Below are 17336 nucleotides of genomic sequence, written 5' to 3' on the forward strand. Positions count from 1 at the left end.
GGCACCCTGGAGGAGTCCCTCATTTGCAAAGCTGAAAAGCTGCCCAAACAGGTTTCAGGCCTGGTGAAAAGTTACTGCAAGGTAAATTGAGGCCACCCAGGAGTAGTAGAGCTGGGCCATATGTGTTCTCTCTCTCTCTCTCTCTCTCTCTCTCTCTCTCTCTCTCTCTCTCTCTCTCGGGGGTGGCGGCATGTTTTCTTGATGCGATCCCTTTGCGCCTCAGTCTCCAGCTCCCCAAGTCCTCATACAACAGAAATAAGTATCCTAGAGATCCAAAACTGAGGCTAGGAGCACCTGCCACTACAGAACCAAGCCAGACAAAGGTGATTCCTCGGGAGAGCCTGGAATTCTCAAGAGTAGGCGTTGCCAGGGGACCACACCAGTGTTAGCAACCCGCCAGAGCCCCAGGGCTAGAATTTCCTAACCGCCGCCGGCGGTTAAAGGCGCAGCTGTGGTAGGAGGAGGAGAAGCCCAAGCCCGGGAGTAGCTCGGCCACACTGGAGGTCTCAGCCACAGCTGCCTTCACTTTCGTTTCCCCGGGATCCTAGGTCTGTGGTCGCCGCGGTTTCGTTTCCGAGGCGTGGCGGAGGGCGCGGCCCGGGACACCCATGGCCCTAGTAAACCGCCCTCGAGCCCCACTGTGGCTCGGGCGACTGTCGCGGAGGCTGTGCGGGCGACACCGGGCCTGCATGGGGACCATGGCTCGGCCGCGGCGCTTCACTGTGGAGCTGCCTGATTGCTCCCTGACTCACTTCGTCCTGGGGGACGCAACAGACCACAGGGATGCACGCCTGGCAGAGCTGCTCGGGCCCCCGGGGCGCAGCTACGCGCTGTGTGTGCCCCTGGCTCCAGGCGAAGGCTGTGGGCCCCGGGTGCAGGCGGCTCGGGTGCACCAGAGCCTGCTGAAGCAGCTGCGCAGGGGTCCTTTGCAGAGATGCCAGCTGAGCAAGCTGCTAGGCTATGGTCCAGGCGATCAAGCCGGCGAAGCCCAGCATGGCTTCCTGCTGCGCGACCCTTGCGACCACCCGGACACCCGGCGCGACTTGCTCCAGCTTCTGGGCTCGTGCCAGGAGGCGGCGCGCCCGCAGTTGGCCGAGTTCCAGGCAGACTCCCAGGGTTTGCTGTGGCAGCGTCTGTGGGAGTTGCAGGGAGACAGGCAGGTGCAGGTGGACTGCGCATGCGTCCTGCCCACTCTGGAGCCTCATCTGCACCCGCTGCTGCCAGATCTGCTCAACTCCGCGGTATTCCAAGACCGGGACGCGGCAAGGGCTGTCTTGGAAGAGGTAAGAGTTCTTTCCCTTGGGGACTGAGTGGAGCTGGGGACTCAGCACTTTGGTTGGCCAAACAAGTGCTTTCCGCCTGGTTTGTTTATTCTTATTCACCAACCAGGTGGTGTAGGCAACATAGGTAGGCTCTGTGTTAGACTCTGGTGCTGCCTTCAATACTTCGTGTGTAGGTTTCTGTCAATTTAGTGCCCCGTGCATCCAACACCTACCTGGCTGAGCAATGCTTTCTGCTAATACATTCTCAAAGGCCTGCAGGGGGAGTAAAGAGCCCCCTGGAAATCAGGAGAAGGAAGTCAGCCAGATAAAGAGATAATTGGCTGGACATTTGCTACCAATCTGGGATCTTGGGGTGCAGGAGACGCTATGTGCATCAGAGGGTGTAAGATCGTGTGAGTATTCAACTGGTTTGTGGGCCATATGCGGTCCCTCAACTGCTCAAGGGTTTTTTGCTTTTATCCCCCTATATCACCGACATCCCTGTCATCTGTAAATTTTCCTGTGGAGGGACAAGGGATTTCTAGCAGAGTCTCCAGGGAAAAGCCTAAGATTGTGTTACACCCAAGCAGTGTCTGGGGCCTGCTGGTTTCTGTAGTTAATACGGTATTACAAATGGTGGGTCAGGGCTAGAGGATGGCAAAAAGCCCCCGGTCAGCCGGGCAGACGATGCACTTTCAGCTCGTTTCTCCAGCACTCTGCCTCACTTTCCTTAATCCATAAGGTGGTAGTAGTAGCAGAAGCATTTACACAGATTGACCACTCTAATGCTTCCAAAGCTCTTTGGAGCGTGCCTTGCTCGCAGGGAGCATACCAGTGAATGAAAGCAGGCGCCAGATGAAGGTCTTAGGGGCATGGGATGTGGGGATGAACAGCGAGGAACTTCAGATTCTCAGCAGATACTGCTGCTGCAGCTTTAAACACTTTTCTCAGCCTTCTGGGCCATCAGGAACATGTGCGCGTTTGGTGGTGGTAGGGTGCAAGATACGCTTGTCTATAGGGTGGTTCTAGTTCCCCAGGCTTCCTGTTCCCAGCAGGACCTCTAGTTCCACTGTGGCTGTGGCTGGAATTACGTGTCTACTTGTCCTTCCCAGAGAGTAAGCTGGCCAGTGAAGGATTGAGGCTGTGTAACCCAGACAGTTGCAGCCTTTTTGTGAGCCCTTCTCAGCTTCTAAATACTAGGATCCCACGCTCTAGGCATTGTGTTCAATTTGGAATAGGCCTCTTTAGCATTGGGCAGTGGTGTCTTTAGCAGATACGGGTTCTCCAAAGCCCCAGCACTTCCTTGCTCATACACAGACTTTTTTTTTTTTTTCCCCTACAGTGCACATCCTTTATTCCAGAAGCCCGGGCAGTGCTTGACCTGGTTGACCAGTGCCCAAAGGAGATCCAGAAAGGGAAGTTCCAGGTCATTGCCATTGAAGGACTGGATGCCACTGGTAAGCAAACACTGCTTTGCAGTTTTCTGTCAATGCCACAGACTGAGTGGTTGCAGGAAGTCATTCTTGAAATAATCAATGCCAGGCTAGCACTGGGACATAAGGACAAGTTAACGGAGCTTTCCAAGGGTCCTGCCCTGCTGATATCTCCAGAAGACACCCAAAACCATGCCCAAGCTGTATTCTAAGAACCAAGATTAGATCTAAAAGCAAATTAGTTCATGTGGACAAGGAAGGGGGAAGCATTGGCTGGGTGAGGGGCAGTGCTTTAGCCAACAGCTTATGTCCAGGAGCCACAGGGCGTTGAGAGGCCTCTTCTTAGAGAAAACTGGGGGGTGGGGGGGAGGAGGAAATGGAAAAAGCTTCCTGAGCTTCTCAAGAGTATGGCAATATGTTAACCTTGTAACTAGAACATTCAAGCCCAGGCGAAGGCTGATGGTGATGGATGCTTCAGACTTCTCCTGAGTCACTTGGATGGATGCAGACTACTGGATTATTTTTTTGTTTTGGTGGTTACATTGCTTTGATTTTTTTTGGTCAACTTGACACAAATTAGAGTCATCTGTGCAGAGGAGACTTCAAATGAGAAAATGCCTGCATTAGATTGACCTGTAGGAAAGTTGGTAGAAACATTTTTGTTTTCTTGCTTGATGATTAGTGTGGGACGGCCCTGCCCACTGTTAGTGGTGCCACCCAGGGCAGAGGGTCCTGAGCTATGTAGAAGGCATGTTAAGCAACCCAGGAGGAGGGGTAAGCCAGTAAGCAACACTCCTCCATTGCCTCTGCTTTAGCTCCTGCCTGCTGGCCTCCTGCCTTGAATTACTAACGTGCCTTCCCTCAGAGATGGAGTGTGACCTGGGAGTTGTAAGATGACATACACTCATTTCTTCCTGATGATAGATTTGGTCAGTTGCAGTCACAGCAACAGAACACTAGCTAGGGCCGCAGTACTGGTGTTTGAATCTAGGGATTTCTCACACTAGGTAAGTGCTTGACCACAGAGCCACATTCCTGCCCCCCCCCCCCCCGCCCCCCGCGACTGTTCTCTTTAAGAATTTCAAAGGTCCATTCCTTGTGGGAACCTCTTGTGTTATGGGGCTACAGGGGGAATGGCTGTAACTCACTGTCCTGGCTCTGACTGCAAGTCATCAGGTGGGAGAAACAGTCTGCGTGGCATTCAGCTGGCTCCCATCACTGAGTGAAGACCTAGCCCCGGTTGTTTCAGTCACAGCTAAAAGGTTAACACCAGCTGTCCATCTCCCAGTGGGTATTTATCATTTTCGATAATTTATTTTGTACTTAGAGATAATTCAGGTTCTGTGAGACAGAAAGAAACCACACACCTTTAACCTCACACCCCTGTGCACACAGATGTGAAGTTCAGAGTGTGATAACAAGGAGAGGAGAAGGGGTTTGCTGCTTCATCCTGGGTTCAGCCTCACCAAGGAGGCTCCACTTACCTTCTCTACTGCTCAGTGACTCAGTGAATACTCTCCTGTGGAACTGGGCATTCAGAACACCGTAGATGTTGACTATGTTCTCATAGCACACACAGCAGGACAACACTGTTGGAATCTGTGAGAACAGTAAATGAGCAGTTGGAGATGAAGCCTTGTTATCTTGAGTGTTAAATATGATAGAGGGAAAAGGCTGTAAGTTTATAAACAGTTGGAACTCAGGGAGGTCCACGAACAGCATCTGTCTAGGGTAGATCATGCCTTATCATTGTAGTCCTGTGCTCCAGGCAATGGCTAGGACATCTGAGATGGGCCCAGGAAGTGGCCCAGAACAGTGCGGCAGGCATCCAGGGCTATGCCAAGAGGAGAGCAGAGATATACCTAAATATACCCTAAAGAAGGGACTTGACCTCTGACCTGCCAGACCCAGGAGCTCCAAATGCCAAGGCAAATGTCAAGCCCAGAGCAGCAAGAGTGGAGGGGGTGGTGGGGGAGAGCAGAGTGGCCCTTGGAGGAGAGTTGAGAAGTGGGGCTGTAGCAGGTGGAGAGAAGCCAGGCAGAAGGACTACAAGGCTGGAGCAGATGGATCTCTAGAGGAATGAGCAGAAACAGAAGAACATGAAGGGACCCAGAGGGTGGCAGAGAAAGGAGAATGTCTTAGGTGTCTGACGTTTTATAAACACCATGACCAAAAAGCAACTCGGGGAAGAAAAGGTTTATTCCATATGATAGCTTGCAGCCGCCCATCATGAAGGGAAGGTCAGATAGGAACCTGGAAGTAGGAACCGAAGCAGAGGCCATTGAAAGCATGCCACTTATTGGCTTTCTCCTTTAGACTTATTCAGCCTGCTTTCTTATACAAGCCAGGACATTACAGGTTAGAGGACTGTACTGGCTAGCTTTGTGTCAACTTGACACAGCTGGAGTTATCACAGAGAAAGGAGCTTTAGTTGGGGAAATACCCCCATGAGATCCAGCTGTGGGGCATTTTCTCAATTAGTGATCAAGGGAAAGAGGCCCCTTGTGGGTGGGGCCATCTCTGGGCTGGTAGTCTCTGATTCTATAAGAAAGCAGGCTGAGCAAGCCAGGGGAGGCAAGCCAGTAAAGAACATCCCTCCATGGCTTCTGCATCAGCTCCTGCTTCCTGACCTGCTTGAGTTCCAGTCCTGCATCCTTTGGTGATCAACAACAGTATGGAAATGTAAGCCGAATAAACCCTTTCCTCCCCAACTTGCTTCTTGGTCATGATGTTTGTGCAGGAATAGAAACCCTGACTAAGACAAGGACCTTTGCTCTTCCTTGGTTAATAGGTTAATGTTAACCTTTGAGAGTACCACGGCTTCAGCTAGGAAGTGTTCTGCTTTGTTTATATAGGTAAGACCACACTGACGCAGTCTGTGTCAGAGTCTCTCAAGGCTGTCCTTCTACAGTCTCCACCCCCTTGTATCAGCCAGTGGAGGAAGATCTTTGATGATGAACCTACTATCATTCGAAGAGCCTTTTATTCTTTGGGCAATTATCTCGTGGCTTCTGAAATAGCTAAAGAATCAACCAAGTTTCCTGTTATTGTAGACAGGTGGGTAGCAAGATGCCTTCTCCCTAAAATGTGACTCACTCTCTCCTTCTGCATATATATCCAGGTGTTCAACTGTGAACATGTGTTATGATTACAAGAGGAATACTGTCTATGACTTATTAACTATCTACGTCATACTAATACCTGGAATAGTGCCTTGGGTAGGTCAGAATCAGTTTCTTCAGTTTACTAGTAAGGAACATGGATCTTAAACTTTGGGTCATGGGTTGGATAGGTGGCTTAGTGATTAAGAGCACTGGCTGCTCTTCTGATGTCCTTGGGTTCAATTCTAAGCAACCACATGGTGGCTCACAACCATCTGTAATTAATAGGATCTGATGCTTTCTTCTGGTGTGTCTGAAGAGAGTGACAGTGTACTCATATACATAAAATAAATAAATAAAATCTTTTTTTTAAAAAAAGGTTAGGCCATAACTTGCAGACATTATTCCTCTTACTAACATAATCAACAATAACCTCTAGGCTAATGCAGTGGGCTTATCCTGTGGACTCCACTGTGTACTTTTGCCTTTCTGAGAAGTTCCAAAACTATTGAAAATGGGAACTTAAAAATACAGACAATAATAGGATTTTCTGTGATCACTCAGCCTTGGAAAATCTTCAAACCTAGGAGCAACTTTAATTTCCTTGAGAACTTAAGTTTCTATGGTAAGTACATGACATAAGTGGTTCTCCCTTGACATCACATGTGAAGCTTTGCATTCATTCACTTTATATTAGAATAAAGAATCTGATTGCAACAAAAGCCTGGGGGATACGTTGGTCAATAACCCTTTACATTTGGGTTTGTGGAGGCCCCCACAATGCTCACTAAACCCTGAGTAACTTGTGTCACTTAAAATTGTGTATATAATGCTTAGCACCTCTGTCCCCTTTGCTCTGAGTCTTTCTCAACCGTGGTTACCTTTGATTCTAGCACATTATGTCTGTATCACGGATGAGCATCTTCCAGCATGGGTTGAGCCTACCACTAGGCAATAGCAATTTCTCAAGAAAACCACATCCTATCTGACTCATCCCAAGTTTATGGTCAACCAGGCCATATGTAGACCAAAACCGACTAGCTATGGGAGTATCTTGTATCTCAACATCTTTACCTTTTCTCTACTTAATATTGACACTCATGTCAGTATCCCCAAGGACCAAACTAAGAATACAGGTCCCTCTGTCTTTCTGGTTTGACTATAGTGACAGGAACAGGAACCCCTTTCCTGCTGTTCACCATTGATTTTGGTGACAGCACCTGGACAAGACTTGTTGGGACGTACAGAGTTGAGTCCCTGTTCTAGTAATAACATATATTTACTTATCTGTTAGTTAATATTATCCATTGATATATATACACATGCATCAATGCCCATAAAGAGCATTAATTATTGCATAGTAATTAACGCCATTCATTAACAGACACAAGGAATACTCATTTATTGCATACTTACCATGTGCTGGTTTTATAGTTTCCAGGTTTGAGAATACAGAGGCAATGAAGAAACATTGCCTACTCAAGGAATGCAAGCTCCAGGGGCAGGGGAGATAGGATCTCATACCTGAAACAATAGCTGTTGACCACAATAAGCAGTTCCTTAGTAGAGTCTCCTCCTGTGTATGGGGAGCTGAATGAGGAACCTAGATCCTGTATGGGGCCTACATGGAGCAGAACTGTGAAGGCAGAGAAGGGACTTTGCTATTTGACGGTGTCACCCTTGCTCGGAGACAAGGTGTAAAGTTGGTCCACGCTCCAAGCTGGGAGAAAGGTCCACACCTCACAAGGTGGGTTGTGGATAGCTGATGGGATCCTAGAAATAGTGTGCTGGATTCCTTTCCATTTATGACCATGGCTATCTCTACTGGGGACTGCCTGGCTTGGTCTCCTCTCTGCTTAATTACCACTGCACAGTCAAACAAGTAGACATTTGTGAAGAGATGAGGGGTCTTGTAGCCTCCATTCCTGAACATGGATTTCATGGGCAATCTGAATTTGGCACAGCATGGGAACTTCTCAGGCCTCCCATATTTAACTAGCTTAGGATATAGCATTAAATACAAAGGCACTGCAGAGCAGGCCTAACTGCTATATAGAAGTTAGTGTACCGAAGGGTTCTTACGGTATATGGCAGTTTTAACTGAATATCTAACATCATGACTAGTCCACCTATTAGTACTGTTGTTGACTCTGAGTTCTGTGTTTTCTACATAAGACAAAACAAAACAAAACAAAACAAAAACTGTCCAAATATATTTCACTTGTGTGGTGCTGAGAAGTCTTCAGCAGAGCCAGCCTGGTTTGCCTGTCGTCCTCAAGTGGTATGTTAACTCCTTCCAAAGATGAGACCTCATTGCTGCCTTGTTTCTCAGGTACTGGCATAGCACAGCCACCTATGCCATAGCTACTGAGGTGAGTGGAGGTCTACAGTACCTACCCCCTGCCCACCACCCTGTGTACCAGTGGCCAGGGGACCTGCTGAAGCCTGACATGGTCCTGCTGCTTACTGTGAATTCTGAGGAGAGAGTGCGGAGACTGCAGGGCCGGGGCCAGGAGAAAACCAAAGAAGAGGCTGAACTTGAGGCCAATAATGTGTTTCGTCAGAAGTAAGTGTCCCTGGGGTGATATGAGTAGTCGAAGTCCCTGCCATCTCTGAGATAAGATCCGAATTGCTTTAGGATGTGGGTGAAGGGCACAGTTCTTGTGCTTCTAGTAAGAGACTATGTCCTCTAAGCCATTCTAGTCTGTCATCTGACATTTGCTTTGCCACTTGAAAACAGTGGGGTTTCTGTGCCAGCAATGGTGGGACCTTGATTAAGACCCATAGTTTCAGGGTTAGGGACAGACTCCCCATCGACCACATGCTTGCTGTATAAGCACAAGGACTTGGGTTTGACCTTCAGCATCTGTCTTAGTCAGTGTTCTACTGCTGTGAAGAAACACCGTGACCATGACAACTCTCATAAAGGAATGCATTTAAGTGGGGCTGACTTACAGTTGAGAGGTTTAGTCCGTTATTGGCATGGCAGGAAGCATGGTGGCATGAGGGCAGACATGGTGCTAGAGAAGGAGGTGAGAGTTCTACATCCAGATCCATAGACAGGCAGCAGGAAGAGAGAGACCCTGGGCCTGGATTGAGTTTCTAACACCTCAAAGCCCACCTCAATGACACACTTCCTCCAACAAGGCCACACATCCTAATTCTTCTAAGCAGTGCCACTCTCTGGTGACTTAAGCATTCAAATGGTCTCTGGGGGGCATTCTTACACAAACCACCACATTTTACTCCCTGGCCCCAACAGGTTTACAGCCATATCCCAATGTAAAAACAGTTAATCCAACTCCAAAAAGGCCCCATGGTCTATCTCAGTTTCAACACTGTTTAAGTCTGAAGTCCAAAGTCTCTTCAGAGACTCATAGCATCTGTGCATAGGACTATGACTCTATCGTGATTATTGAGGATAAAGTCCGGGCCTCGGCTGCCTTCTTCGCCATAGGAATTAAGATGGTCCCTCCCAGTTAACTCTGAGTATAAACTAATAAGAAAGGATCAGGATACATGACTGGCAGGTTGTCAGCAATTAAGCATCACTGCAGACATCGTCCTCCATTGAACAAACCCCACTGAATATGTTTAAGGGCAGTGATGTCCTCCAAGGTGAGTTAGATGGGCTTTACTCCAAGTTGCAGTAACAAGGTAAAAAAGGTGCTTTTTCAAGATGAATTGGGTGGGAGAGGAGACTGACTTCTTCCCTTTCTCTCTGTCTCCAGGGTGGAAATGACATACCAGCGTATGGAGAACCCAAGCTGCCATCTGGTGGATGCCAGCCCCTCAAGAGAGATAGTTCTACAGAAGGTTTTACAGCTGATTCAGAGTTCTGGTCATTAATTGTCATTGTTCTGGCCAGGTTCCTCATTATACCAGAAGAGAAACTGTGTGATGCACTAAAACCCAGCACTTTGCCATGCAGCTTCTTAGATTTAGGGGGTATGAGCATATTTGTGGAAGAAACTGGGGACTGAGCAGTTTGCTTTCCTTCTGACTGACTGAGCCAGGCATGGCTGCTGATTCATTTCTGCCTGGCCATGTACCAACTTCCTGGGATATAGAGGGCATCCTGCAGCTGGAAACTAAGGATATCAGCTTTGACCCACATTGATCAATTGTGATGAGCTAGCCTCGTTTGTTTTTACCCCAAACCCTATAATTAAGGATTATCACAGAGCCTGGCTATCCGAGGACATTCCTTTGGAGCTATACATGGGTGGAGACACTTGGAAAGAAGCCATTGCTCTTACTTCAGAGAATCAAGGAACACCTTGGACAGTGCCCTGAGTGAGCGCCTCAGCAGTGAATAGATGTGTGCACCCAAACTGCAAATGCTCCAAACCCCTCTTGTTCTCTTTTGCTTGTCTGTATCTGTATTCCATTTCTCAACTCCGAAATCCCGTTCTGAGTGTAATGAGCAGTCTGCACTGATCTGGATGCATTGCACTTACCCAACACACCAATTTGTACACACCAATTTGTTTATATTGATGTTTACATCATGTGTTTCCTCAGTGTAGGAGCTGTGTGTGAGTCACACACACAAACTGAGGCCAAGGAGCTAAATGCAGCATTTGCTCAATGTTTTCATTACACAAATTTAATTTATCTTAATAAGCACCGTGGATTCTGGAACGAGACTTTATAGTAAATTATCATGCACTTTGAATGTCTTCTGATTGCATGTGAAGTCAGCTTCAAGGGCTCTTTAGATAGAGAATAGAACCGTGGAGGAGAAGCCTGGTGGCTCTGTAGCCTTGGCTTAGTCATTTAACGTTGATAATGTCAACAGCTTTATCTGAAAGGGGGCAGTTGGTGGTCCTCTAGAAATATTTACTTGGGAGGCTGAGAAAGGAAAATTGAAAGCTCTAGGTGTAAGTTCAGAACTAGCCTGGCCAGTGTAGTGAGACCTTGTCTCAAGATAAAAACTACAAAGAGGACTAGGGGTGAAACGCCATAGTAGAACATTGTATTGAATATTCTATCCCTGGGTTCAGTATCTGGGGTCCATTCCCAGTACCATAAGAATAAAATATAAACAGAAAAACAAACAACTAAACAATAAAAGGAATTAAGTCATATTTGGTCATAAGGAGGTGGCTGGACCAGACTATTATTTAACATTCCAGTTCAAATGTTGATGCCTCTCTACATCATTTTTGATCCCACATCCCATTTCTTAAGAAGAATCTGTTCCCAAGTAACTATATTAAATTACATGAAAGCCTTCTAAGGTTTACCCTAATCTTAAACTATAATAAGACTTAGTATTAACCTCTCAATATTTTTCATCTTGGGACTACATATAACTTATAAATAATGTGTATATATATAGATATATTGTTGGCTTCTGTTGAACATATTTTTAAGCTGATAAATAACATTAAGGCTCTCTGTAATATGGCAGCTAATTCCACAAAGGGTTTTGTTCAAGCCTCTCTGAGATGATTGCACCAGAGGCTGAGAAGGAAGTCGTAGTGCTTTCTTCATGAAACCTGCCAGTGAATAAACTTGCTCTATCATTCCTAACCCTGTTTGCCATCATTGTTGAGTTGCACACTTGTCAGACTTAGCTCCCTGCAAGTTCATCTTTCCATAGTCAATGTTTCTTATGTATGTGAGAAAATGGAAGCTGTGAGTTTGGCACTGAGTGGACTCGGTGGCCAATGGACTTTGGTGAGGGAGGGTTTGTTTCAACCATTATTTTCACACTATAAATATCAAAAGGATTTTTTTTTTTAAATTCCATTCCCTGTCCAACTGATCTGTAGATGACTTACATTCGATAACTTAGGGGCTCCTACCAATTCCAAGATGCACAGCTCTGCTCACTATAAGGTGAGCCGTATTCTTATTCCATGATGCCTTCTTTCATTCTTAATAATGACAGTTCATCATAGCACATGCCTGCTAAGACTACAGAACCCCAGTCTGATTTTGTCACACACTTAGATGTGCCTGACTGGCTGGGTCTGGTAGAAGGAACATGATGAATATCAGGTGGATATGGCCCCCTATTCCTTCTGTCCCTGCTGAGTTCAGATAGCTGGGAGAAGATCTCCAGAGGGGCACAGGACAGGTGTAGGTGTGCAGAGTGAAAAGATCTCTGCTGCTCAGGGTTCCACAAAACAGATGGGGAGGAGTGCTCATAGGGTTCATGTACCTAAGGTGTAACTTACTGTTGTTTGCTCCCCCACACTCAGGTACCCCACTTTCCTACTGTGCTAGTTAATACTGATTGACAACTTGACAGGATCTAGAGTCATCCAGGATCCAGATCTCAGGTCGTGTCTGTAGGGAGATACTTGAGGCAAGCTGATCTACTGCTAACATTGGTAGCATTATTTCTTGGGATCCTGGGCTGGCTGAAAAGGAGAAAATGAGTTAAGTACTAGCACTCATTGGCCTCTGCTTCCTGACTGCAGATGCAGTGTGACCTCACTCTTCACCCCTGCCTTCCCACCAAGATGAACCATACATGTTTAACTATGAGCTGAGATGAGTTTTTTTCTTTGCTAAGTTCCCCTTGTCAAGTATTTTGTCTCAACAAGGGGACAAGTAACTAAGACCCTGTTAACAGTCTTAAATGGATGCATAGGCTCCTAGACATGATTGCTTATCTTGGAACCCCTTGTAACTATGTGAGCTTCAGAACATGGTCTGGATGGTGACGTGTGATCAACAGGTACTGATAATGCCACTCCAGGACTGCTGTTTGTACAGAATCATGCTTGGGTCTTGTAATGGTTTGTATATTCTTGGCCCAGGGAGTGGCACCATCTGGAGGTGTGGCCTGGTTGGAATAGGTGTGACCTGGTTGGAGTAGGTGTGTCATTGTGGGTGTGGGCTTAAGACTCTCACCCCAGTTGCCTGGAAGTCAGTCTTCCAGTAGCAGCCTTTGGATGAAGACGTAGAACTCTCAGCTCCTCCTGCACCATGCCTGCCTGGATACTGCCATGCTCCTGCCTTGATGATAATGGACTGAACCTCTGAACCTGTAAGCCAGCCCCAATTAAATGTTGTTTTTATAAGACTTGCCTTGGTCATGGTGTCTGTTCACAGCAGTAAAACCCTAACTAATACAGGTCTGTAGTGTTTCTCTGTCTTCTGCTGGTTAGAAGACAATCAGAACTTTGGCTTGAGAGAGGGAATGAGGTGAGGTGACAGAGTACACCTACCAGCCAGGACTACTGTTTACCCTTGAACTCTATTGGAGACCAGCACACACTGTCTCATAGAAACACTCTTCTCTCTCTCTCTCTCTCTCTCTCTCTCTCTCTCTCTCTCTCTCTCTCTCTCTCTCTCTCTCTCTCCTCTCTCCTTGATCTTATTTTTTATCACACAGCAAATTGTCTTCCTTCAAAAGAACATATATCCAATTTGCACTCATTTATTCTATAGTGAGTTTGTATACCTGACCTCACAGTTGCCTCAAACTTTGTAACTCATAAAATAAATATATCACAAAATGCATTTGTCATGCACTAGGCACTTGTGAAGAGAGATGATTGGAGAGGCAGCCTGCCTAACAGAATGGATAACTAAGCTTAGCTTTGGGAACTCGATGGTCCTCCTTCAAACTGACTTTAATCATGCCCATTTTGCACTGTAGATAAAAAGATGGTGCTCAGAAGAGCCCGAAATTCATGTTTGTCTCTTCCCGGTGTGTTCTCTGGATTTATGCCAGTATTACTAATGTTTATTTTCATCCTTGATGTAACATTGATTTCCTCAATCTTTCACAATCTCTTATATATCAAAGCAAGAAAGTCAAGATGTAAACATGCTTCTGATTGGAAATGATTTGTTTCTTTCTCTACATCATATTTTCCCATCTTTTCTGTATAGTTTAATGACTCAATGTAATTTACAAAAAATGTTATTGTTTGGAAAGCGTGCCTTCTCAAATCATCTGTAATGGTTGAACTTCCTGGGCATGGCAAGTGAATACTCTGGAGGAAACAGTGAAATATTCTGCAGGAAGATTCTAAAAGAAGAAGCCCAGAGAGGAAGATTCTAAAATGTACATGGAAGAAATGTGGGATAAACTTGAGTGCCCCTGGCTTTTATCTGACAGACACGCCGATATCTACTTCATTTGCTGACTGGAATCCAGTAGAAAACTCTTAGACCTGTAAGTATATACTGATCCCACTAGAAAGTAATGAGACAGGATTATAAAAAGCCAAAAAGCCACTTATGTATTAATTAAATGGACTTATGAATTTGGTAAGACTTGGAGCGACCTAGGCATTATCTCTCCAAGTATGCATGTGTAGTCACTTTCGGTGAGGTTCCAGTGAGGGGAGAAGGCTGCTCTCTGTCTGGGCAGAACCTTTCTCCAGGTGGCTCAGATGTGTAGAGGTCCAAGGGAAAGTCATGTTGCTTGGCTGCCTTTATTCCTTCATGAGTGAGTGCTTCTAACTCTGCCATTGTCATCCCCAGCTGGAGTCAGATGGAAGCTTCTTTAGCCTTCCAGTGTGCACTAAATACAAATGCCTCTCTAGGAACCTTCCAGGTCTTCATGAACAAACCGGGACTGCTGAGATATGATACCTTTTGGACTCAGCTGCCACCAGGCTCTCAGCCTTTTCAGTATGCAGATGGCCACGGTTGAACTACCCAGCTCCTACTGTGTAAGTCAATCCAATAAATATTTTACACACACACAGACACACAGACACACAGACACACACACAGACACACACACACACACACACAGACACACCCTATATGTTCTATTGATACTGTTTTTCTGGAGAATTCTGCTTACTACATGTGTGATACCCTGGTTTTTTATATATGTACTTTAAACTTCAAGCTAATTGACAAAACATAAATGAACATCATGCATATATTCCAGATAATGACAGATAATTACATCAAACTTTTAGGACCAATGAAATTATTTGGCTGCTAAAACAATAACAACATTTCTACTACCATTAAAACATTAAGGAGAGTCCAAAACATCTGCAGCACAATTTCCCCAAATCTAAGATACAGTCCAAAATTACCCAACCTACAACAAAGGAACATGTTTGTAGATAGGTAAAGAAGAGGCAGACAGCTTTTGGAGAGCAACCCCAAAATGGACCTGTAAAAATGGGAGCAGCTGGGAATTTAGAATAGCTTTATACCTGTGATTGAAGACAGAATGGGGACATGCCTATCACACATGATAGGAGATAGATATTCTACAGAAGTAAGTCTTGCCCTTAGCTGGACTATATGTATGGAGATCATGTGAAGTTTGTGATTTAGATTGAAATTTAGTTAAGTGCATATACAAAATCAGATTTTCCCACAGGGTTCTTCAGTTCTTCAGAAAAAAAGAACGAATAAATGTGTGTGTGTGTGTGTGTGTGTGTGTGTGTGTGTGTGTGTAATATTTATTGGGTTGATTTACAGTAGAGGGGCTGGCTAGATATTACTGAATAACTGAGTGGATATTATATAGTGAATATTTTACCATGTAGAATAACAGGCCTCTGACGAATTGAGTTATTAGCTGAACAAATGGGCAAAAGGAAGAGTCCCGATGGATGCCACACCCTACCCTAAACGTCTCCAGCTAGTAGGCGTCCCTTCCTGCAGATTCTAATTCCTATATAACCCTGCCATTTTGGTCATGCTCTCTCTTCACCCCTCTTTCGTCTCTTCCTCTCTCGTCTCTTCCTTTCACTCTTCCCATCTCTCTCCTTTCATGGCCGGCTTTGGTCGTCTACTTTCTCTTTCTATTCTGGATACTTCCAGATGCCTCTGGCTGTACTCTACCTCCTATCCGCAATAAAAATAAAAATACCTTCCCCTCAACCATACCTTGGAATGGTCATGTCCTCACTTTGTACAGTGAGCTCCCACATTCCTCCATCCCCCTCCCCTCTCTCTCTCTCACACACACTTTAGCTTGCTCAATACTTAATAAACTCTGTCAACCCAAACCAAAACCATGGCTATCACAGATCATTGTCTGGATCCCACAGAACATTAACATTTAATGCTTTTCCTCTCAGATACTGAAAGGTACAATTTTCAAGGGTAACATAGACAAAGGAAATTTTCACTAGCACCAAAAATACAAACTGCCCTCTGAATTCAGTATATGTCAGTTTCTAGAAATGGGCTCTGATTCTTATACCACCACATCTCTGCTTATCTCTGCAGGTTTTGGAAGGAAGCTTGAATGACTGTTATAACTCATGTCCATTTTGAGTTGGTTTAGATTGAGTTTTCCCCTCATTCTTGGTCACATTTTTTTTTCTGCCTGCTTTTGGATGCTATCCATTCTAAATTTTACCTTGTTAGGTAACAGGTATTGCTTTTTTTCCTGTAACAATTTCTCAGCTTGGTGTATTTTAGGTTCGTTAGAAGAGATTGATCCATCTGAATGTTGCATTTAAGATTTGTTAGATGGTACTAATAATTTACCAAGAGTTAACTGTTCCCAACCCTGTGCTGAGGCAAGCCTCTTGTAATATTCTAGCAGATCCTGAATGGATCCTACAGTCTTTTGGTTTAGTCAGAAGGTACTGTATTAGTTCTGTGTACATGCTGGATTCTGTTGTCTCTAATATTCAGAATAGTCCTTTTTCTGGCAGAACCAGACTGCTCACTCTGTCTTGAGGAGCCCTTATGTGGGTTCTGGATAACTCTAGCATTTTCTGTTTTTTTTCTTTCATAAGCTCCAGCTGCCTTGGTCTTGTCTAGGTATTGCAGAATGTCAATCTCCTGGAAAGCTTATTATCTTTGTGTCTTGCAATTGTGTCTGAATTTCTTGTAATATTTGTCAACTGCTTGTGATAAGGGGTATGGCAATACAATAGCATGAACCTATTTCTTACATTTTAGGAAACTGGAACTTACTCTGGACCTCATAGCCAGAGTTAATAATATACCTTGTGATCACTTAAGACTGAAGACTGCTATCCTACTGTGTGCTCAGCCTGTTTGTTTATGTGGCCTTTAAGAGAGCAATGTAACAATCAACCTTACTTGCCTTGCATTTTCCATGAAATCAACTGTTACACTCTAATAAATAGCTGTAATCCCCAGTTACATTCTCTTCTGTGCCCCAGACCTTGAGCAATGCACATGTGTTACAATAATCATTGGCTGGAACTCTGCACATAGAGGTTGAAAGCAGTCTTACAAAATAAATCCACAGCACAGTTGCTGAATGCAACGTAAGGACATTGCTTGACAAACGGTGATGTTTGTGGTACTGTTGTTGTCTAGGTTGGTCTGGGTCAGTTGGAGCAAACTATTCAAGATTTCTGTAGAGTGTCCCTTGTTCCTTCCCTGTGATGTGTTTTATGTTGTTCATAAAGACAAAGCAAAGCCCTTTGTTAGGGACAGACTCTCACAAAGAGACATAGACAGAGGGACCAAGTCATGCTTTCAGCTAAGCATGGATTCAGACTCATACAGACACAGAGGATGGAAAGCTTAGGGGAGGTGAAGGAGGGAGCTTATATCTGGGCTTGCTCTTGATGAAATGACACCAAGGGCAAGTGCTTGGATTTCTTTCT

The 17336-nt window shown here is 45.2% G+C and overlaps 1 protein-coding gene across 1 annotated transcript; it reads left to right on the top strand.

Annotated features, from left to right (window-relative positions):
• The first annotated feature begins 478 nt into the window (after positions 1 to 478).
• Cmpk2 (cytidine/uridine monophosphate kinase 2) lies at positions 479 to 11378 on the top strand. The gene is made up of 5 exons (XM_021202527.2): positions 479 to 1283; positions 2605 to 2719; positions 5551 to 5752; positions 8129 to 8362; positions 9528 to 11378. Exons 1-5 carry the CDS (start codon positions 609 to 611, stop codon positions 9643 to 9645), a joined length of 1344 nt encoding a protein of 447 aa, XP_021058186.1. The 5' UTR covers positions 479 to 608; the 3' UTR covers positions 9646 to 11378.
• The last annotated feature ends 5958 nt before the right edge of the window (positions 11379 to 17336 follow it).

Source organism: Mus pahari, chromosome 7, assembly GCF_900095145.1.
Source record: "Mus pahari chromosome 7, PAHARI_EIJ_v1.1, whole genome shotgun sequence".
In the NCBI taxonomy this organism is placed as follows: domain Eukaryota; kingdom Metazoa; phylum Chordata; class Mammalia; order Rodentia; family Muridae; genus Mus; species Mus pahari.